The sequence below is a fragment of the Pelodiscus sinensis genome, chromosome 9 (assembly GCF_049634645.1).
Source record: "Pelodiscus sinensis isolate JC-2024 chromosome 9, ASM4963464v1, whole genome shotgun sequence".
Taxonomy (NCBI): Eukaryota; Metazoa; Chordata; order Testudines; family Trionychidae; genus Pelodiscus; species Pelodiscus sinensis.
The window spans coordinates 56,441,133-56,464,960 of NC_134719.1; the positions used below are offsets into that span (position 1 = coordinate 56,441,133).

A 23,828-nucleotide genomic window follows, 5' to 3' on the forward strand; every position below is an offset into this window, starting at 1 on the left:
TCATAGCCAGAATAGTTGTTTTTTCCCTCCCTTTCCTGAATATGCCTTACACATGCTAGTACCTCAACCCTTGGAGTAACCAACAGTCCTGTTACAGCAGGATTGGGTCTTGAGTCCAACTCACTGGCTGGATTTTAAAAAAGCAATGGGATATTTTAATCAGCAATAAACAAAACAATTTTATGAGTTGTAACTAGCTGCTGCCTCTTGCCATGCATTAGAAATCTGACCTTTTGTAACCCAGTGATTGATGTTGTTGGGTGTAGGAAATGAAGTTGAGTCTGACCACTGCTCCTGTGTCAGACCCTTATTATACATGGATAAACACACCTTATGCTTCAAACTAATCTCCAGCATGTATTGGAGGGAATTATGCCCATGTACCAACACCGCACAAGTGGCCAGGTGAGTTGTGTGTGGATGGGATTGGGGGAGCATTGAAGAGGAACTGCCTTCCTTGAAAGCATGAGATGCTGCTGAAGGCAGGATACTTTGTGAGACAGTCTTATTCAGAATGGTAACTTTTGTTCCAAAAGGGCATTCGATGTCGTTAATGAGACACTAAGAAGCAAGCAATATGAAGAGTGTTTAAACCATACCTGGCTTCTGTGAAAGCCACTGTATTGTTTGGTTAATAATGCACTAACTTTTGAAAACACCCCATAGTGAATTAACTAAAATAGGTTGGAGCTATGCTGACCCTTTACATTTAGCTCTTTACAAGGAAGGGGCTGTGCTACGCAGGGAGAGAACTGTGTTTCTTCCTTCCCGGCTCTTTACTTCCTTCTAGGTGGGAGTAAGCGCTGTGCTGGCTCTATGTTAAGTGGGTAGAGCCAATATTACCCCACTCAACTGAGCTGGAAGGAACACCAGGTACTCAAGATTTTATCTTGAGAAGGGTCAGTACCTGCAATTTCTATTCATTTTTGTAGGAGCTATAGCCCCTGATACAAATCTCAGACACTACACTCTGAATTGAATTCACACTAGGGATGTAAGTGACTAGTCGAATCACTACCCAAATAGCTGCTTCCCCCCCGTTACCCCGCTGTGGCTCTGCAGTTTCTCCTCTTACCGGCTAATCGAGTAGTTGATGGAATTTCCATCGACTACTTGGTTATCTGATTAAATGCCATTTAACATTCTTAATTCATACAGGAAAATATGAAAGGACAAAACCCTGCTATCACTTGTGTGTGAACACCTTTCGTAAAGTGATTACTATAGCTGGCCTATCAGTCCTCCTTCTCAAAAGAAGCCTGGGAGTTTAAATTCATAACATTGCTAAAAATCAATCTTAACAGATACTGAACTCATGGTTTATTACAATAATCTGTAACATAGTAATCCCCCTTTTTGGCCTATGACTATGGAGGTGTTAATGAACCTCTGTACCTTGAGTGGTTCCTTACAATACCTGCTAACTACTTATGCTAAACTGAAGAAAAACTCCATGTCCACTGGAAAACTTGTCTCCTTCGCCAGAAGAAACTGGTCCAAAAAAGATGTTACTATCTCCCCCACCTTGTCTCTCAGATCCACTAACTTCTAGAATCTGGTGGTGGTGTTAAACTGTAATCTGTTGCACTGATGGCCCTTTCTGGGGAGGTGAGATAATGAAATACAGTGAACATTTTAATGTCTTAGCTAAATTCCAACTTGGATAATTGCATGTTGTTTATCTAAATTTCCTCTTGCCGTTTTATTTAGAAACAGAATGCTAGCTGATTTCATCTGGCTACTCCACTGTGTTCTAAGTACAAAATAACTTCCTGTGTCAACTTGTTCTAGCACTCCCCCAAGATGAGGTTTGTACGGGAAGGATTTTGGGGGAGGGCAGCACGTGGCTTGTCCCCCCCCCCCCCTTGTGTCTCTCTTCAGCTCTTGCCCCTGGCAGGGAACAACAAATGAAAAAACAGGGATGGGAGCAAGAGTCACAAGTTCAAAAGCAGGGATTGGGGGGCGGAGAGTCCTAGAACAGAGAACTATGGAGAACAGAGAACCCATTGCTCCTGAAAGGAGGAACTCTGCCCAGAAATGTGACTTAAGGGAGGGCCAGAAGTAGGCCCCACAGTTGCAGAGCATTTCCCCGTTCAGCTTTGCGGACAGCTAGCTTGGCCAGTGCCAGGAAGAAGCTGACGAGGGGGGGTCTTGTGACTTCATGGGATCACAGATCAGGGTGCAGCCAGAACTTAAGGAGAAGCCAGGAAAGGGCAGCAATTGGTGCATTCATTGTAAATGTGCAACAGGGTCTTCCTCTCACCACAGCAGGGGCAGGTGCTGAGGGAAGTGGTGAATTGTGTCAGATATGTGCCCATACTCATGGCTCCAGGAAGGAGCTACTAGCTAATAAGCTGTGGGCCCTCCATGGAACGTATAGCTGTTTCCTAGGTGTGGTTTGGGCAATCGGCTCAGATGGTGTATAGAGGAGATTCATGGTGCAGGGGCCCAATGGATCTAGTAGGCCAGGGGTGAGGGATGGTGGGGAGCACCCTCGCTTAGCACCTACCTCAGGAAAGTGAGACAGATGGGTGGTAAGGCAGCAATCACCTTCTGGTGACGGGGACTGGAGGGATGGGGTGCCCAGGTGCCGGCTCAGTCCCAGGGGGTCCACCCAGTCCTTCTGGCCATAGTCCAGGTCTCTGATCCTGGTGGTACCAACCAAGTCCAATCTTTGGCACTTGGAGGGGGACTGGGCCACCTGCACACTGAGATGGAGTGTGCAGGAAATCCTCCCCCTTGGTGGCTCCCATGGACCTGGTTACTGGGACTAGTTGCCAGGTCCTGAGTAGGTAGTGGTGAAAGACCAGCAGCTCGGCGAGGTCTCAGAAAAGACCCACTGGGATGCGATAGAAATGTTGCGGCTTGTATTGGGGGTGGCAGAGGAAGGTGTGTGCCAGTACACTGCACACCAGACCATGGGAGGTGGAAGAAGCTGACTTGGCTGCAGTCAGAGCAGGCTCTCCGTGTCTGCTTCCTGCAGGGGGCGAGATCCCTGTCTCTCTGTTTCGGGTCCTGTTCTTTTGGATGAAAGGTGCAAAGCGATTCTGTGAAATGGTTGGGTTGGTACGATCCTTCCTATCCTGGCTGCTTCTAGCTCTTGCTACGCCGGGGGCCCAAACCCTGCAAAGCTTCCGTGGGATTTAACCCGTGCGGAAGGGAAGTGCCTGTTCTACAAGGCAGGCTGCAGGTCTCAGACCACAACGCCCCAGTGCCAAGGCGGGACGCTCACTCCTCAGGCACCCGGTGCTTTGGAGCCCTTGGGGCGCAGCAGAGACGGGGGGCTGGACAGGTGATGACGGACAGGCCTGGCACAAATCCGTTTTCCCAGCTCGGGGCTTTTTTCCGGGGGGGTTGTCCCGATCAGCGCAGTCAGGCCGGGAGAGCCGATCCGGGGGGGCGGGTACATGTCCCGGACGCGTGTGGCGGGGTTGTTTGGGGCGGGCTCAGCTGCTCAGAGGCAGGGGCTGCGCTGCTTGGCGCGGGGCGGCTGGAAGCAGACGGAGGGCAGCACACAGGCGGGGAGCGCGCAGCCCCAGCCCCTCTGCCTCCCGCCCCGCAGCCGGGCCCGGCCGTGCCCCCCACCGCCCTGGAGCGAGGCGCAGGCTGGCGGCCGGAGCATGGCTGCGCTGCCCGCTCTCCGGCTGCTGCTGGGCTGCCTGCTGTGGGCGAGGGGCGGCCTGGAGCCGCCGGAGTCCCCGGCCCCTCTGCCGGAGTCCGCGCTGCAGCCGCCCACGGTCCTCATCGCCCTCCTGGCCAGGAACGCGGCCCACGCGCTGCCCCGCAGCCTGGGCTGCCTCGAGCGGCTGCGCTACCCCAAGAGCCGCCTGGCCATCTGGTAAGCGGCGCGCGCTCCGGGCAGCGGCTGTGGGGGCAGAGCCGGCGGGGGATGGGGGGCAGGTTCGGAGGGAAGCGGGGCTGAGGTCGGGAGGGGCGTGTGTGCTGTACCTGGAGGATAGGAGAGGCAGTGCAGAGGTCAGTAAAAGGGTGCAGGTTAGGGCATTAGGGAGGGGGTGCATGGTGGGGGCAGTAGAGAGGCACAGGGGGTGCATGGTGGGGGCAGTAGAGAGGCAGAAGGGGTGCAGGTTAAGGGGCAGTAGAGAGGCACAGGGGGTGCATGGTGGGGGCAGTAGAGAGGCAGAAGGGGTGCAGGTTAAGGGGCAGTAGAGAGGCACAGGGGGTGCAGGTTAAGGGGCAGTAGAGAGGCAGAAGGGGTGCTGGTTTAGGGGGCAGTAGAGAGGCACAGCGGGTGCAGGTTAAGGGGCAGTAGAGAGGCAGCAGGGGTGCTGGTTTAGGGGGCAGTAGAGAGGCAGAAGGGGTGCAGGTTAAGGGGCAGTAGAGAGGCACAGCGGGTGCAGGTTAAGGGGCAGTAGAGAGGCACAGGGGGTGCTGGTTTAGGGGGCAGTAGAGAGGCACAGCGGGTGCAGGTTAAGGGGCAGTAGAGAGGCAGCAGGGGTGCTGGTTTAGGGGGCAGTAGAGAGGCACAGGGGGTGCAAGTTAAGGGGCAGTAGAGAGGTAGAAGTGGTGCATGGTGGGGTCAGTAGAGAGGCACAGGGGGTGCAGGTTAAGGGACAGTAGAGAGGCAGCAGGGGTGCTGGTTTAGGGGGCAGTAGAGAGGCAGAGGAGGGTGCAGGTTGGGTGGCAGTTTGGAGGCCAGGAGTGTATAATAATAAGGCAAAGGGACAAGTAACCCTCTGCACTGCAGGAATCAGGTCAGTGGTTTTCATCCTGTTTGCATTTTCAGGCCCCTAAAACATTTCAGATGGAGGTGTGGCACCCTTTGGAAATCTTAGTCATAGTCTGCATTCTTACAAAATGCACAGGGTCGCAGAGCACAGGTTGACAACCCTTGATCTAGGGCAAGAGTCTGTCTTTGCTGAACCTGTAAACGCTCCCTGGTTTCAGGACTTAGCAAGAGGAACTGCACCTCTTCTGGCAAGAGGTTTCAACCAGGGGCCTCCCTCTGATCCCTTTCTGTGATTTCCTACTACTAGAGGTTCTAGTGGAAATGATTATCTTTCCTATCGTGTTGGTGGGGATCAGGATGAGAGCAAAGCTTTGCCTAACCCTTTGTGTTCATAGCTGTAAACTTTCCCTGGAGCTACTGCTTCTTATGGAGAAAGGAATTTATTGGAAGGAGCTGACAGCGTGGCTTAGGTTCTTTGGGGGGGTGAGGGGGAGGAGTGGAGGTGGGAGGATAACTCCGCCCTATCATGAAAAGAGGGGAGGGCTGCAGAATCAATTCCCTCCTCCGTAATCTCCCCATGGATTCATACATTAAACTAGGAGCAGATGTCCTCCAGCCTCTCTAGCATGTTGCCAGAGAGCAGCATATGCACCCCAGACTATGGAATGTGTGTATTAGCTATAAAGGCCACGAACGCACTGCAGGTAGATGGTCAATGATGCATTTGGAGGGCAGGGCAGACGTGGGGATTACAGCTCATATTTTTACAGGCGGGGAAAATTTTGACTGAAACCACGTTTTTGTTGGGGAGGAGAGGGGAAATGGTTTTGATGAAGTTTGCCCACCTGCACTGTTCTGATTGTTGGGGAAAATTCTTATTTGCTGTGCAAAAAGCCTGTCCTGGAGGCAAAATGAAAACCCAAAGTATTTGTAGAGACACACTGTTATATTATTGCCATTATTATACCAGTTGGATTCTTGGTGAAAGACAAGCTTTTGAACTAATACACCAAGCTTTTCACCAGATCATGCTCTTTAGTTATGTTGAAGTATTTGTGGTGTGATGTTAGGGTTGCTCAAGAGTGTAGGTGCCTTTCAGTATTTGTATAAATCTGAAGAAATGAAATAACAAAGCTCAATAAAAGAACTGATTTGTCAGTGCTTGTTGGTCTTAAATATCAGTATTTTGGGGATATTCTAGGGGTGGTACTTGCCTGGGTTGGAAAGTGATCCTACTGAATAGGTGCTGGAGGGCAAAGAAACAGAATAATTTCCAACAGCATTAGTAAGATACATTAAGAGGACCATAGCTCATCAGCCATGTGGTAATACAATGTATTTTGTGAGAGAGAAAGAAATTGGCCTTGAATTGGGTTAGCCTGCTGGTTTCTGAAGGGAAAAACATCCTTTCCACTCAGCCAGACATTATTTATACATGACTGGAGTAACAGAAGCTGGTAGATAAGATTCTAAGAAGTAAGAACTTTTATGAGGGCCAACCTTTAAACTAAGAACTGCTGTTTTAGAGCTTGCACCTGAGCCAAAGGTTTTTAAAGTAAATTGAAAAATTCTTATTGATTTCAGTGAGCTTCTTCAAGAAGGAAGACTAGATTTTTAGCCCCATCAATACCAATGGAAATTTGCATTAAATGACTTAATCAAATATGGACAAATATTTCTATACGCGTTTCAGGGATATAGTGGTTATTTACCTTCAACTGTTCTACAGAAAATTAGTGACTAGTGAAATGATTGGGTCTAAACCTTGAGTATCATTATTTGGAAATAAGATTGTTTTGTGCATTATGATGTCACCATAAGCATTGTGTTTTTAACTATGACCCAGCAATATGACTTAGAGCCATAAGCTGGCATCTTGGGAGTAAATGAACAACAAGTGTATGTTTGAAGGATCTGTGTGTTGTGAAGTGTTTGACTAATGTGTATCATAGATTTAGCTTATTTTAGAGGTTTGTCTCTGGACTAGGAGGCTGTGTCTACATTGGCGCAATCTTGCGCCAAAGCGGCTGCTTTAGCGCAAAAACATGCTGCTTGTTTACACTGCCGGGGAGTTCTTGCGCAAGAACACTGACATTCTAATGTGTGAAATCAGTGCTTCTTGCGCAAGAACTATGATGCTCCCGCTCAGGAATATGCCCTCTTGTTCAACTGTCCTTGCGCAACTGGCCAGATAGGCAACATGAATTTCTTGTGCAAGAAAGCCCGATAGCTAAAATGGCCATCGGAGCTTTCTTGCGCAAGAGAGCATCTACACTGGCACGGATGCTCTTGCGCAAAAGCACATGCCAGTGTAGACGCTCTCTTGCACAAATACTTTAACGCAAAAACTCTTGCATTAAAGAGTATTTGTGCAAGATCATGCGAATGTAGACATAGCCCTATGGTTTGCTAAGCATGCACACAATCCTGTTCTCCTGTCAGTAGACGTTTTAGATTTACACTTCAGTTATTAGACTGCTTAAAACATCAGAATTAAGTGTTCTTGGATCTTAGACCTTGCCTGCAATTCAGCTATATATGTTAACCTGACATTAAAGCCCCACATTAAAGGGAGATAAATTCAAAGCTGATAACTAAAGAAGGTAGTTCTTGGCGTGTCTCTTGTGTTGTAATTGTGTATGTATACCGTAAGTATAATTTTACACCCCTGTAGTACATGAACTGTGACTGACTGTTCCTGTGATTTTATTTATAGTCGCCACCCCCTTGTAACAGAAGCATTCTACGGGACTGCCCATGCAATTACAATAGAAGATGGCTAATAATATGGCACAATTCATTATCAAAACTAAGAAAGACAAGGGACTGAAAAAACGAGAGAGGTATTCTGAAAAGGGCCCTGCACAGAAGTGAGGTGTGGTTAACACTGGAAATGCCCCAGGAAAAAATGTCATTTAAAAAAAATGAAGCAAGAAGGTCTAAAGTTGGTGTGCATTGAAAAAGAAGTTCTATACTTCATGGATTGCCATACAGAAAGATTGATTGTTGGAGGATTACATGAGGTAGATCATCTTACAGGGCTATTCCCATTGAAGTCAATAGCAAAACTTCCACTGAGCTTAGACACAGGGAATATCAGTACAAGTTATCCACTAGTGTGAGATTCGTAGAGAAGGACTGGTGTTAGATAAAGTTGCAAACAAGAAGAGGCATTTTCTGAGGTTCACTGCATTTCCAGACTACTGTGCTTGACACAGTCCATTTAACATGTCCACCTGTGCAGCTGTAATAGGCCCTGAGCGTAATTACTAACAGTTCCTTAAGAAGAGTATTAATTTTAATTACCGACATATAAACTGTAACACTGAAAATAAACAATGTATGTGTTTCCTTTCTATTTTACTGTAAACAGTTGACATGATAGAAATCCCTAGCAATATGCAAAGAAAGGCTTCAAGATCTTTGAAACCAAAGTTTTAGTAAAATCACACTTTAAAAAAATGTTGGGAGGAAGCTGTAGAGTTCAAACAAGAAAAACATAATATATAAATAGGGCCTCACCAAATTCATGGTCACTCTCACAGTCAGAGGATTTTAAAACCATACATTTCATTATTTCAGCTATTTGGAGCTGAAATTTCCTGATGTTGTAATTGTAGGGGTCTTGACTCACAACGGAGTCGTGTGTGGGGAAGAGGGTGCAAGGTTAATTTGCGCCGCTGCTGGCTGCCTTCAGAACTGGGTACCTGGAGACCAGTGGTTGCAGCTGCCCATCTCTGAAGGCAGTACAAAAATAAGGGTGGCAGTACCATGGGCGGCTGGTATGTGAGGTGAGGGAAGGCATAGTCCACACTCTAGGCATTCTGGGAGTGGAACGTTACTGCCCCCAGCGCCTGCCCTCCATGCGCTCTTGGCCAGGGAGACTGGAGTCGCCCATCCTCCCCACTCCGTGGTGCTCCAGGCCCATGATGCTGCAGCTGTGTGCCCTCCTCAGTGCTCCAGGGCCGGGGAGGCTAGGGCCATGCATGCATGGGGCACTGCCCTGCTTTCCTGTGATGGGGAGGCAGCTTGACTTCTTTGGTGGGCGGGGCCCCAGCAGAAGGGGCAGGGCTTAGGCTGGGGGAGGCAAGCCTTCACAGACCACCCATGGCAATACTATGACCCCCTAAAATAGAGTCAGAGAATCATAGAGCTGGAAGAGACCTCAGAAGATCATCAAGTCCAGCCCCCTGCTCTAGGCAGGGCCAATCCCAACTAAATCAACCCAGCCAGGGCTTTGTCAAGCCGAGACTTAAACACCTCTAGGGATGAGACTCCACTACTTCCCTAGGTAACCCTCCTGTAATCTAAGTAAATAATTGTGTGCCCCCCTAAATCCTTTGTGTTTCCCCAATTTGAGAAACGCTGATCATCCCTGTGAAATCTGTATACAAAAGGGTAAAAGCACACAAAATATGAGATTTCACCGAGGAGACCAGATTTCATGGTCCATGATGCATTTTTAATGGCCAGGACTTTGGTAGGGCCCTATGTATAAATGTACAGTGTATAAAACTGAATAAAAAGCAACACAACAATATTAATAAAAGTATTGAAAAACTGTATTATTTGTTAATTTAAAAACAGAATCGTTGTCCAAATTTGAACACTATATTGTATGGTTTGTTTGTTTTTTTTTTTTGGAGTGTGAAATCTGAATTTCTGTGCTGTGTAAGTAAAGAACATAAGATCTAGCATTCCACATTCTTGCATTAAAGACCCAATCTTACTCTCTACTAATTAGGAAAAGATCAACTATTGTAAATAAAATAGGTTTTATTTTAACACACATTATATTTACAACAACGGATACTTATCTGCTCCAGCAAAGAAAAATCCACTTTTCAAGTATGTGTCGCCATACTTTCTTACCACTTAATTGTTTTGGCTGGCTCATTTAATGTAGCAGTAGATGGTCCAGGACTTTCATCATCTTCTCTACCAGGGCATCCTTGTAATTTTTGGAAAAAAAATTCACTCTGTGTCAGGTTGCAATACAGTTTGCTGTTGTTTACAGTTGTAAATTGTGGACTGTGTGTACATTGTTTGGCTAACTTGCAGAGAAACATATTGGCACAATTTTATTCTCCAGTCAAACTTGTAATAAATGTTTAAATCTACATGACTCATGTAATCTAGGTAAAAGCTATATAGAAATGTAATGTTATGAGCTGTATATATTGGACAGAGATTTATTTATGAATAAAATGAAGCTGCAGTACGGCAAGTTTAATTTGCACAAATACAATGGTATGTTTTACTAACAGATTGGTGAGACATGGCTTCCCTTTACAAAAGTCGTATTGACTCTCCTCCAAGATATGTTCATCTATATAATTGATAATTCTGTTCTTTACTCTATTTTCATCCAGTATGCCAGGTGCTGAAGGTAGGCAAATGAGTGCTACATTTGCATTTCCTCTTCGCAAAACACCCACAGTATAGATGTAGGCAGGTCTCCCAGGTCAATGTGATGTTGCAGCCAAAACCTTACTTGCAAAAGTCACTTCCCAGTGGTACTGAACTGTTTGAGTCTCTTTTAGCTCAGTTCAGCTGCTGCAGTCACATCTCTGGTTGCCATGTTGCCATCCCCTTAGATCAGGGATGGGGAACCTTCGACCTGTCAGGGTTAGTGAACTGCAGCCACTGGAAGCTGTGGGGCTATGTGCCTGTGGACACTCAAGTAAACAAACCAACTGGTGGCCCGCTAGCAGCTAATACCAGTGAACTGTATGTGGCCGGTGCAGGAGAGATTCTCCACATCTGCCTTCAACAGATCAGAAGGCATTTTCTAAGGAGCGTGTGGGCCTGCTTCTGATCTACCATATAGAAAGTTTACTCCACTGTATTTCTATTGACTTTAGTAGAGTTATTCCCAATTTACATCAGTATATGCAAGAAGAGAATTGAGCTCTAATTCTCTGAGGTCCACTCAGCTGCAAGTAAGAAATGTGCTGTCTGTAAGAGTGCTAAATATGGCTAGCTAGAACCTGACTGACCAACCATCAGACCGTGTCTAGTAGAACTTAGAATGCCAGCCTCAGACCTGTAATATTTTGGCACAAAGTCCTTTCCTTTCTAAACTACTTCTGTGTAGCTTCATCTCACTGACTCCTGGCTTTTTTCGAAGATCACATTGATAATGACACTGCCAAGAAGGTTGGAGATCTTTGTCATATACACTTAGGGTGCGTCTAGACTGGCAAGATTTTGCGCAAAAGCATGTGCTTTTGCGCAAAAACTTGCCAGCTGTCTACACTGGCCGCTTGAATTTGTGCAAGAGCACTGACTTTGTAATGTACAAAATCAGTGCTTCTTGCGCAAATACTTTCATGCTCCCGCTCGGGAAAAAGCCCTCTTGCGCAAGAATACTTGCTGAAGAGGGCCAGTGTAGACAGGGAAGAACTGTTTTGCGCAAAAAAGCCCCTATGGCTAAAATGGCGATCGGAGCTTTCTCGCGCAAAATCGCGTCTAGACTGGCCACGGATGCTTTTGCGCAAAAGTACTTTTTGCACAAAAGCATCCTTGCCAATCTAGATGCTCTTTTGCGGAAATACTTTTAACTGAAAAACTTTTCAGCTAAATGTATTTCCGCAAAATCATGCCAGTCTAGACGTAGCCTTACACTGTAAAGAAAGCAAAATGGCCTTAGTTTCATCCCTCTGTTCCTATTCTTTCTGAGTCTTGGACCCGGTTTCACTGTTGTCACCGAGAGTTCCCTTGGCCCTGATGGTTGGACTAATCCAATGGATGCGGTTAATGGGGGTATTTTCACTGAGTTTTGTGAGCGGAGGATCAAGCCTTAAATGCACATGAAGTCAAGTCTCTGTACTGCAGAAATCAGTTACTGTTGTGAGATGAACTTTTACAGGTCTGGTTTGGAAATGATAGAGTATGTGGTAGGTGTGGCTTTTGTTTGCTAGCAGCTTGAGATTAATCCCAGATGAGTGAAAGTAGCTCATTGCCTGATGGCACTGTAAAACTGGCAACACTAACAGTTAAAGGTGCCAGTAACGTGACCTAACAATGGAAGTTTATAAAACCAGGGTAATGGTGATGCAGTTTACATAATGTCAAGACTGGTACAGGATTAGCTTGTTATAGGTTAAACTTCTCTAGTCCAGCACCCTTGAGATCTGACCAGTGCCGAACCACAGAATTTGCCGGTCCACAGGAGGTCGGTATTGTCTAGCAGCATTACCAACACTTCCACTGCTTTACTTAGCTCTTAGAAGACACTTAGGTGTAAATTAGAGCAAAATAACAGCACAGAACACTCAGGCTACGTCTACACTGCAGGCTTTTTGTGTAAGAACAACTGTTCTTGCGCAAAAACTTGTGGAGCGTCTACACTGTACGTGTGTTCTTGCACAAGTAAATTTACAGGAAAGTGTCGGAAAAGAGGGCTTCTTGTATAAGAGTTATTCCTCTCCCCACGAGGAATAAGCTCTCTTGCACAAGAGCTCTTGCGCAAGAAGGCAGTGTGGACAGGCAACAGGGGTTTCTTGTGCAAGAAGCCCCTGTAGCTAAAATGGCCATCAGAGCTTTCTGTGCAAGAGAGCATCCACACTACCATGGATGCTCTTGTGCTAAAGCATATGGCAGTGTGGACGCACTCTTGCGCAAGTACTTTTGTGCAAGAACTCTTGTGCAAAACAGTTCTTGTGCAAGAAGCCTGCAGTGTAGACATGGACTTCAGAGCCAAGACTGGTGGCTGTAAACAAACTTGATGGGACTGCGGGAAACTTGGCCCACGCTCATGATAAGTGGGCATCTGGCTAACTAATATAATGCTGGATCAGAGAGTGCTGGATTAGAGAGGTTCAATCTGTATTGGCTGATGCCAGTAGAATGTGAATATTTTCCTTCGTGTGAGTTCATAACATTATTCAATATGAAGGAATGTACATATATAGGAATTTCCGATAGTGAAGCAAGGGTCATTTTAACTTCCCATGCCAAATACTCCTCACTGAAGAATGCTGGAGTTTGGAATCTGCTATTTTATGTGCTCATCTATCTATTGATACTCTTTTGATATCTCTAAAATCTCTTTTTTATGTTATAAATGGAAGTATTTTATAAAATAAACTTACTCTTCACCGTGTGCTTTTTTCACATCATTTGGTTTGGATGACAAATCATGACTTGTCTGTTTTAGCTTCTTAGTTAATTTTTTGTTAGTTTAACAGTGACATATGGGTTGACTTTTATTTTCATATAGTACCTCTCTTTTGTGTTATCATATAATAAAGACTCTGCTTGGAATTTATGCCCTTAGGTATGATGCAGTAGCACACAGATCCCAACTGAGATCAAGGTCCCATTGTGCTAAGCTCTACAAACACAGCCCCTGCTCTAAAGACCTCACAATTTAAAAAGATATGACAGGCTGAGGATGGGAGCATATCATCATCTTTTACAGGTGGTGAAATTGAGGCACATTGGCCTACACAAGGTCCTCAGGGTTATCTGTGTCAGACCTAGTATTTGAAATCAGGAGTTCCTGACTGTTGCTGTATTGCTGAAATCGCTTTCTCATTTCCAGTACTGTAAATTATTTGTATCAGAAATGTAGAACCAGGAAACGGAGATGATAAAAAATTGCCTTTATGCTAAAGAAATGATTTTCTTGTTTTGCATGTCTCACATTCAGGTCTTCGCAGGTTGAACTGTATGACATCATGAAATGCTTTAACAGAAACATGTGAAAGGAAATTTGAAAATTACTGTTGTGACTTTAGCCTGCATCACTGTCCTCAGATATGTTGCAGCTATCAATTTTGAAGAATTGTGGAAGAACACCGAGTTAAAATGTCAGCAGTCATTTTTTACCAAAATGGATCAGTAATGGCAACTTGCATACCTTTTTCTGATAGATCATTGTAATGTAGACATAGCCTGTGGCTTCCCTTCTTGTACATAAAGTTTCTTAAAGGGCCAGATTTTGATACTCTTACTCCTGCTGAATAACACCATACTTCTTAAGTGGTCCCCCTGAATTCAGGTGACATTAGGCAAGAGTGAGACTGAAGTAATTAAAATAAAAAATTACTTCCTTTTCTCCAAAGTGAGTAAAACAAGTAATGGGAATAAAAATTCTGCTCTGCTCTTGAGGTAGACAGGGATTCTGATGCCTGTTGGCTTGTTACATAATGGATCGACTTTCATTTAGACTTCACTAGCAGTTATAGGGGCTCCATACCTGTGAAACTGCAGTTACTTATTTAGGAACCAAACTTTTGGCAACTAAATGGTGGGGCGAATAAACAAAAACAAAATAGCTATTTATTCTGTGTGACTTTCCAATGCACCTGCACATATACTTGCCTTTTCAGAATCTTGGCAGCAAGCTTACAATATAGAGCCAAGCAGATGCAGTAGAATTCAATTTTAGCAATATATGTGTGTAATAATCATTTGGATCTGTGGTTCAAGGATCACTTTCCAAAGGCCATGTCCTATTGTTTCTGTCCTCCACCCACTCCTCTTTATACTGGGTTAGCTTGGAGGATGTTTCTTGGAAGTTTTCCAAGGTCAGAAAGAGTTGGTATTGAGATGCTTTAGATACAAAGTAGTCACACCTTTTTACATCCTAAAGTATCTTTGCAGCTTGTTGGTGTGTCTAGTAGGTCTGGTTAAAACCGACGTTCTCTCTTAAATGCCAAAACTTACTTGGCTTCTTCTGTCCTTGCAAGATGGAGATTTCTGCTCCTGGGAACCCAGTGTGATTTTTGGAAGAGTACTTTCTTACGGATTTGGATGTAGCAATCAGGAAGGTACGATGTTGCCCCAATAGATTTAAATTCAGGAGTCTACAATAAAATCACAGTGTGCTCCCATCCCTAATCTGCCAAACATAACAAGCTTTTTTTATATAGTGTTTCTCCTGAAGGAAAGCTGTATATTTGTAAGGTTGCTTCTGAAACTTGTCAATATGTAGAGTGTGAATCTGTGCGTGCTCCCTCTTTCTCTCTCTCTCTCGGTGAAGAACATTTCTGTCAAAACTTGATTTGTTTGCTCATGCCTGATCCACATACACTTTGTCTTATGTAGGCATATATTCAGTTCTATTTAAATCCCTCCCTCCACCCCAGTTTTCTCCAAAATAAAGGTTAAAGAGCTTTTCCCTTTGTGTCTGAAGGAACAGCCACCAAAGATTGTCCTTGGCTTTCCTGGATTCAGGAAGCGGCCCCCTGCTTGCCTGAATCTGGCCCCGAGGCTGTGGGGCCTCCCTAGCATTGCAAAGCCTGCATTGGCACTACACCCCCCTACTAATCCATTGCAGGGCTGGAGCACACACAATCTACGAGACTGGGTCCCCTAGGCTTTGGGGTGGGAGCGAATGTGAGGGGTTTTTGTTTTTGGCTTTTTCCTTGTGTGCGGCCCCCAACTGATTTTTCTGTGGGTCAGTGGCCCTTGACCCAAAAAATGTTCCCCACCCTTGGTTTAAAGGATTACATTTCTAGCCTGGTAATACCTAGCAGCTGTTTGCATTGTTATTAGGGTTGCCAGATGGTTTCAACAAAAATACCGGACACACTTGACATTATATCACAATCTATATTACGTCTTATTTAGAAAATTCCAGACATTTATATTTTCTAATTTATATTTTCTCAATTTGTTTCCTGAACAGAAAGCTCAAATATTGGACTGTCCGGTTCAAAGCTGGACACCTGGCAATCCTAATTTGTATATGCTTCTGCTGCTTTTAATTGTCATGTAACGAGTGTCACTCATAGGGTGATTTTTTGCTGTTTTACTTCTGGTTATCCATCAGTGCTGAATCTCATTAAAAGCTCACAGGATCTTAATGATGCCTTCCTCATGCAAAATCCGTTCAAAAAAATTCTGTATAATGAAGAACACAATTTGATCCCTCTCATGTTTCTGTGTTGCAGTAATAATATATCATGTTCTTGTAGTCTCATGTGACAGCTGGAATTTGCGTAGAGTAAGTCACTTGTACAGTTCATGTTACCTAGTTCAAGATGGACTTCCTGGTCCCGGGTGAGGGATTTTGCCAGACCAGGGAAGGTAATTTCTGGGCCCTTCCCCGGGCCACATCCTCCAGTCATGGCCTCACTGCCAGTCTCCCAGCCGGCTTCCCCCTGCCACTGGCCTCTCAACGCAAGCACAGCCCGGCTGCCAGGCTCCCAGCCCCATAGTGCAGCCTCCTGCAGGAGTCTTGTTGGGCTGCCTCCTGGCCTCACCAGACTCTTTGCTGTGCCGCCCCACATTTGGGCTCCCAGCCCCATGGTGCAGCCCTGCTGCCTCCTAGTCTCACTGCACAGCTGCGCCGCTGGGGGCTCCTGGCTGTGCTGCTGGATGGCCCTGCCCTCCTCCCCGGACCACCTTGTCTTGAAGTGCTGTCACCGGGTGGCATCCCTGCTGCTGGGCTCCCGGTTTCACTGCTACACAGCAGACCTGCTACTGGGCTCCAGCCTTCTGGACCAGGGATGTTGCTGGAGCAGAGAATCCTGGTTCAGAGAGGTTCAACCTGTACAATACAACTGTAGAGGTTGAGCCACAGAAGTAACAAATACTCTCGTCTCCTCTTGGCTTTAGTGGGAGCTGGACTTGGTCAGTGCCTTTTGGAATGGAGGCATTATTCTGTATAGATGCTTTGATATAAAGTGTAAGATACTTTAGGGTAAAGAATTTTTAAATAGGATGTTCACACAAGGAAAATAAACGCAGAGCCACTAAGAGAGATAAACAAGGGAGAAACTAGTATGGAAAACAACAGCCAAAAAGGATCCAGTCCACTAACCTCAGTGAAGCTATTCTAAATTAAACCATCTGAAAACTATATGGTATGGAGATCATATGTTGTCCTGGTTTTCAAATGTTTGCTGCAAGTAATGTATTGCGCAAGCTTAGTAGAGGGCTGCTTTCAAAAGCAGGCAGGAAGGAAAAGAATGACTCAGGATAGCCATCTTGGAGCAAAACACTTGAGAATTGGTAAGGGAAAATGCCAGAGCTCTTAGCTTTGATGTTTTGCCTCCGCTGCAGCCAGCCAGCAAAACTGGTTTGGTTCAGAAAGGACAAAGCCTGAGAATTCAGAACTCTGGCAGATTTTAAAAAGGCTTCTCTGAAGAGAATGAGGCAGTTGTTTGGGGGAATCAGACTGAGACATAGGCACCCTCTGGCGTGTCTGGAGAAGCTAGGCCTGCCTAGGTCACCATCGCAGGATGGTAGAGCTTAGGTAAGGTAGACACTTATGCAGATTATTTCAGAAGCCTTTTTTTCTCTTTGCTTTGCTCCTACTCCTAAAACAAACAATGCTTGCGCTGTACATCGGGGTGGGGTACCTCACGCCCAGGGACTGGATCCGGCCCCCAGCTTGCCTGGATCCGGCCCCCGAGGCTCAGCATTGGGGAGCCTGTGCTGGCTCTCCAGCCCCTCTGCCACCCACCCACAGGGCTGGAGCACACAAAAGCTACTAGCCTGGGTCCCATTAGGCTCTGGTGTGCAAAGGGAATGCTGGAAGTGTCTTTCTCCTTCTCTGTCAGGGGTTTCTCACTTTGCTTCTCACTTGTGTGATTTTTCTGTGGGTCAGTGGCCCCTGACCCAAAAAAGATTCCCCAGCTCTGCTGTACATCACTGGCCACAGACACCCAAAGGGAAGAACCACATTCAGACCTGCTGGGTAAATACAGTTCGTACATAGGGTAGCAGAGCCCAGAGCCTGGTTAAAAGTGGGAAAATTGCAGAATTCCATCCCAGGAGAAGTAAAGGCACATGGCCTGAGACCTGTCGGGGTGTTTCAGAGAGCAGAGAAGGGGCAGAGAGGCAGCTAGATTGAACATCGCCCCCTTCCAAAAAACCCCCCTACAATATCCCTTTAACTCCCCCCCCCATCCTGTTATAAAATTACATTAGAGCTGAGAAATAAATCCATCAAGACAAGGAGCATTCCTAGGGTTTCTTTCTGCTGTGCATATGCATTGCAACAGCTGGTTATTTATCTGAGAGTCGGACAGTGAGGCTGGATTTTCTGTGGGGATTCTTTATAACTGGATTGTTTTTTTTTTTTTAAAAAAAGGCTTCATTACACACAGTGAACTGAGTCCTGGGAGCTGTCCACACAGTTGTCACAATGATGGCCAGTGTTGTGGAATGCTTGAAAGGCAGTGCATAAAGAGGACTAAGCAGAGTGCAGGGTGCTGTGCAATTTCTTTCCCTTGGGATATTGTCTCAGACTTAATGTTATTTCAGCTTGTTTGCTTGCCTTTAATTTCCTGTGTTGCAAAGGAAGCATGGTGTACATTGACAATGATTTTGCTCTCATTTTTAGGGTGGATTAAGGCAAAATGTGGCCCGCATGCATCAAAAGTCCTTAATCCCGAGACAGACTTTTGTCTTCCTCCAAAGGGCTTGGCTCTCTCTATCAGGCATTTGGCTGCCAGCAATGAGCTATAATGCCATTTGCTACTTATTCTGCCTCCAGTTTAAAACTCCTTCCATCTGTTAGACTGTGATCCTGATAGGCTTGCCTTAACAGTCCCCCGCATCGTGAGATAGTGAGTGATCTCAGCAGGCCAGCAGCTCTCTGTGTGAGTTGTAACATCCTCAGAGGAGGTACTAGAAGCTTTTGGGGGTGGCCAGAAACCTGCTCATGGTTTTCTTTTCCTCATCTGCTCTGCAGTTCAGCCTCCTGTGACACCAAGAGAATCAGATGAACTATTGTATTAAGGACATGTCTACACTAAGAAATTTTTTCGAAAGAATTTATTTTGAAATAACTATTCTGAAATACCATGCCCACACTACAGAGAAGCCTCAAATTAGTCCGAGGCAGGCTCCATTAATGAGAACACGCTACCTCAACTTAGAGCCCCAGGAAGCACTGGGAATTACTTTGAATGACTCTGGGGAGTAGTTATTTCGAATCAGCAATAGTGGAGCGTCCACACTACTGCTATTTTGAAATAAGCGTTATTCCTCATGGAAAGCAGGAGTTGTTATTTCAAAATAACCAGACCCTTATTTCAAAATAATGGGCTTGGTAGTGTGGATGCTCCATTTGTTTCTTCAAAATAAGGGGAGTTATTTTGAAACAACTGTGTCTAGACCGGCAAGTTTTTCCACAAAATCATCTAATTTTGTGGAAAAACTTGCCAGCTGTCTACACTGGCCACTTGAATTTCCGGAAAAGCACTGACGATCTCATGCTTTTTCTGAAAGACTTTTGCACAAAAGGGCCAGTGTAAACAGCACAGTAGTGTTTTCCGCAAAAAAGCCCCGATCGAGAAAATGGCGGAAAAGTATCCTGCCAATCTAGACGTGCTTTTCCGAAAATGCTTTTAACGGAAAACTTTTCCATTAAAAGCATTTTCGGAAAATCATGCCAGTGTAGACGTAGCCTACTAGTATAGACCAGGGCTAGGTGCCTTCTTTGGTGCTAAACATTCTGGAGTAGTTCAGAGAACTTGATTTTAATGGCCGAAGCTTGGTGTTTAGCATCCAAGCCATAGACCACTCTTGCTGTTTTACTATTGTAATTTGACCACAGAGTAAGGTGCCCATAGAGTGTTAGTGATGTAACAAGGCACAGAGAGACTAAGGCCCACGTTTTTAAAAAATGTTCAGTAATTTTGGTGCTTGAGCTTTGGCTGCCTAATTTAAAACAACTTGGACCCAAACACCTACAACACTTTCCTTTTATGTCGTTCAGGCATTTGTAGTCCACATGCTTTTGAAAGCAAGAGCCGAATTTTCTCTAGCCAAATGTAGAGACGCACACACTTAGTAGACACTTTTGGCAGTAACAATACTCTAATATCTGGTGCTCTCCTGCATCTGTTAGTAAGTATTAGACCTGTTTATCCTGCTTGTATGCTGCCTGCTCCTAACATGGCTGATCGCTGGGATCTGGGTCAGAAGCAGAGACAGTGAATTCTTTAACACGATCATTTGAAGAATGTTCTCGACACTTTTAATCACTCCAGTCCTGAGAGGAAATTCAGTTGTTCTGAGGGCAATCAGAGATAAGGCAAGTGGTGCTTTCTTAAATGCTAGTACTTCGACCCACTGTGATGCGGAAGCTGCCAAGTGCAAACACTTCCATTTCTTCTGGCTTTTTATTTGCCTCCATGCATTATTCACCACAAACATTCTGCAAAATAAACTTCAGCAGCCTCCCATAAGCAACAGTCATGCTGCTCCACATGCTGTGGAGGTATGAATCAGAATGAAGGGCATGAGCCTGTGTCCCAGCCAGGGCTAACAGGAGGTCTCTGTGCCCCAGTGGTTTACGCAAGCAAGACAAATATTCACGTGGAAAATACCCCTTTGCTGCTGTGCAATTGGGTCACTAGGCAGGCTCTGAGAGAGCTTTTATTCACCCCTTGCTTTCTCTCTAACACGGACACAGTTTGCAGCTATGTCTTGCTGCCCAAGGAGGTGAGGTGTGGTGTGATTTGATGGCTATCTTGCTGTGAAATTCATGAGGGGAGAAGGCAGCTGTTGCTGTGACCTCAACATTACTAGGTAAATCCCAGGTGTGTGTGGTGTAGGGGTGTGAAAGGTTAAGCATGGGGGATGGAGCAGCTCCCCACCTGCCTTGGGCTCCAGCCCTGTGAAGAGGCCTCAGGCAGGGGCTGCTCCAGGTGTCTGAAGCAGCCCCCTGCCCATGGCGGGCCTGGCACCTGCAGCAGCCCCTGTCTGTGGCGGCCTGGGGGTGTCTCAGGCAGGAGCTGCTTTGTGTGTCCTGAGCTGCCTCAGTCTGCAGCAGCCTGCATGTCTCAGGGAGGGGCTGCTCCAGGCGTCCGAAGCAGACCCTGTCTGTGGTGGGCCAGGGTTGGGGTACAGGCAGGGGCTGCTCTGTCCTGGCTGTGGTGGGGGGTAGTGGTGGTGCTTCAGCACCCCCTGCACTCCTTAATTGGTTAACTAGATCAGTGAAGAACTTGAACTGATCCTGTTTAGTTCATACCCCTTCTCTGTTGTGGAGGAGGGGGTAGCTGGTGGGAGAGTTGCTTTGTGGGCAGTTCTCTCCTCCACTGGCCCCTCAAGGAGCTGACAAAATGGGTAAATTTTGCAACAACAGCATCAGCAACAGCTTCTCCCAGAAGCAGTAATAGCACATTCTGAACTATAGGGCTAGGTCTACTCTACAGAGTTTTGCACAAAAACTTGCGGAGCATCCACACCTCAAGTGTATTTTTGCACAAGTAAAATGAAAGAACAGAGGGGTTTTTCCAGTGTAGCTATTCCTCCTTCTATGAGGAAGAACTCTTACGCAAAAAGCTTCTCGCGCAAGAAGTCTGTAGTGTAGACATAGCCTAAAAGATGTTTCCCCAATTTGCGTGTTCCTTCACAAACGCACTTCACTGAGGCTTTTGTGTGGGCTGCAGAGAGTTGTGTTACCTTTGTACATATTTATGTGATTGATAGCTATAATAATAACTCTACCTTAACTGTGTTTTTGTAAGTGAAAATTGTTGCCAACAGTGTGTTCCCAAAGTGGAAGGCAGGAAGGAAATAAAAACAGCAGAACCTACTTCTCTTTCTTTGGCTGCTGCTACAGGGATCCAGCCAGTGGACCAAATTCAGTGATGAGTCCTGGCCAAATGCCACCTGCGGAATGTTGGGTATACATTAAGAAAAAGGGGATTTTTTTTTTTTTTGGTTCTTAGGTCCCTTGAATTATTGTCTTTGCCAGGTGCAACCCAGGGCCACATTTGGGCTACTTAGCAATATAAATGGAAGCTTGAAATTGAGGGTGAGATTTGAAAGCTACAGATACTAGTTAGACACCTAATTCCCATTATTTTTCATATGACAATGAGTGTTCTCAAAATGAGTGTGATTATCTGCTCCTTTTATCTAATAGAAGCATCACCTCATTTGCAAAGATAGCATATTTAGCATAATGTACTTTTAAAACATATTTGGTTCTTTAATAATATAAAAACAATAACAAACAAACGTAATGGCCAATCAAGACTTACACACCACAGCAGAGCATACTTTAACGTAGATGTTGAAATCATTGTGCAAAAATAACTAAAACGATAGCACACTTGCATAGTGGAATATGAAGAATACATGCAATTAAAAACAAAATGGCACTAGACTACAAGAAAAATGTTATAGACATGTAAAATTCTTGGTTAAAAGTCTAGATAGAGATAATAAGCAACCAGCTGCAAAATATCAGATTTATATAGAGATAAAATAATTGTGAACAAAATTTTCAAAAGTTACCACTGATTTTAGAGGCCACCATTAATGGTTGCCCGAAGTGAGGCAGATTAAAGGAGCCTGATGTTGTGTAGTGGTGCTCGGCGTCTTTTGGAAATCGGTTATCGCAAGATAATCAACCCAAATCACTGGTTACTCCTGAAAATCTGGGCCTACGTGTCTAATTATTAAAGGATATTGAGTGACTTTAAAAGCACCCCATAGGAAGGGGAAGTGCATAGTTTCACACCCATCGGGGGAGGACTGGCAAGTGTTCTGTCTGAGTGCTGCCTCTCAGAAAGAGTTTCTTAGCTATGCTAAGGAGAGAGCAATTTGCAACCCCACCTTACGGTGTTTAGACCTGCTGTGGGGAACCTGAGGCCCAAGGGCCGGATGTGGCCCTGGATTGCCTGGATCTGGCTCTTGAGACTCAGAGCTCCCCCCCAGCTACCCTCTCATGGGCTGGAGCACACAAAATCTACTAGCCTGGGCCACCCGAGGGTCTGGTGTGCAAGGGGAATGTGGGGAGTATCTTTCTACTTCTCAGTTGGGGGCCACGTCAGTGAGGAGTGGTTTTTTTTTTGCTTCTTACTTGTGTGCCGCCCCCGACTGATTTTTCTGTGGGTCATGGCCCCTCACATGAAAAAGGTTACCCACCCCAGTCTAGAATATCCCTCTGGGAACCAATTCACCAGGTGGTAGAGCCATTGCTTCCTTTTGCTCCCCCCTTTCAGTAGGAGCACATCTAGAATTACCTGGAGATCGATCTTCTGGGGTTTGATTGAGCGGGTCTAGTAATGACTCGCTAAATTGACTGCTGATGCTGCCCCTGTCGATTCCAGTACTCTACAGGATTGCACAGTGGAGACTTGAGTATCTTAAATCAATTTTCTCCCCCCCCTCTCCGCCCGTAGACCTGGCCTGAGTTATTCCCAAGAGATGTGAGGGAGAGCAACCCCATTTCAGGATCTGTGCTCTCCTGAGAAGTGCACCAGGATGCTGTTCTGAGAGTTTCCTTAGTCCCTGCCCAACTTTATTGCATGGCTAGGTTAACCTGGGTCACGATCTAGTTCTAAAGAAATATTTTAAAGAGTAAAACACAAAAGTTACTCTGAAAGTATCAACTGTTTATCTAGAGTGTATATTGATTTATAACAGTTTCTCTCACTGTGTTCTTGGGGAATTTCCCCAAGCCAAACGAAATTCAGTGAGTTCGTTCTCTGCTTTATAAATCATTCATACGAAGGAGACAATCTCAGCTGGAGCTGAATGCAAGTCTTTAAGGTGGGTGATGAATTTGGTACCTTGTGTACAGAAAACAAGCCTTTCATCGTTGCATACAGCCACACACAGTCATTTATAATCATACCTTTATTCTTTTTGATGAATCATTTACAGCTTCACTCAGTTGTGGTTTGTTGAGAAGTCCAAATACTGGGTCATCTGTGGAAAATGGTACATTTACATAGCCTGCTGTCGGGGTGGGGGAATGTTTGGAATGTTCTCAAAAGGAATAATCTGATTGGCTGAAAATGAGGGAACGCTATGTATGAATACACAAAAGTTCTCCAATCCTGGGTAAAAGGCAATCACCAATGGGGATATAAAACCCCATGTAATTGGTTAACCTGTTAAATGTAGCATTTATTCGGTTAACCGATTAAAGTGGAGGCAGGGCAGGCAGGCAGGGAGCTGTTCCAGCCCCCACTGGTTAAGAACACAAGAATGGCCGGTACTGGGTCAGACCAAAGGTCCATCTAACCTAGTATCCTGTCTTCTGACAGTGGCCAATGCCAGATACCCCAGAGGGAGTGAACAGAACAGGGTATCATCAATTGATCCCTCTCCTGTCATCCATTTCCAGCCTCTGACAAACAGAGACACCATTCCTGCCCATCCTGGATCTAGTCATTGATCGATGTAACCTCCATGAATTTATCTATTTCTTTTT

General features: G+C 45.4%; 1 protein-coding gene across 3 annotated transcripts in view; it reads left to right on the forward strand.

Annotated features, from left to right (window-relative positions):
- Positions 1 to 3,098: 3,098 nt before the first annotated feature.
- COLGALT2 (collagen beta(1-O)galactosyltransferase 2) overlaps positions 3,099 to 23,828 on the forward strand; it is an 86,038-nt gene continuing 65,308 nt past the window's right edge. The window contains exon 1 of one of the 3 annotated variants that reach the window (XM_075936774.1): positions 3,099 to 3,292. Coding sequence is in view for 1 of the 3 variants with exons in the window: in XM_075936772.1 (XP_075792887.1) it covers positions 3,621 to 3,838 (218 nt within the window). In the remaining 2 variants the exon portion in view is untranslated. Of the gene's footprint in view, positions 3,293 to 3,412; positions 3,839 to 20,166; positions 20,186 to 23,828 lie in introns of those variants that run through there. The other 2 variants (XM_075936772.1, XM_075936773.1) reach the window with 2 other exon arrangements.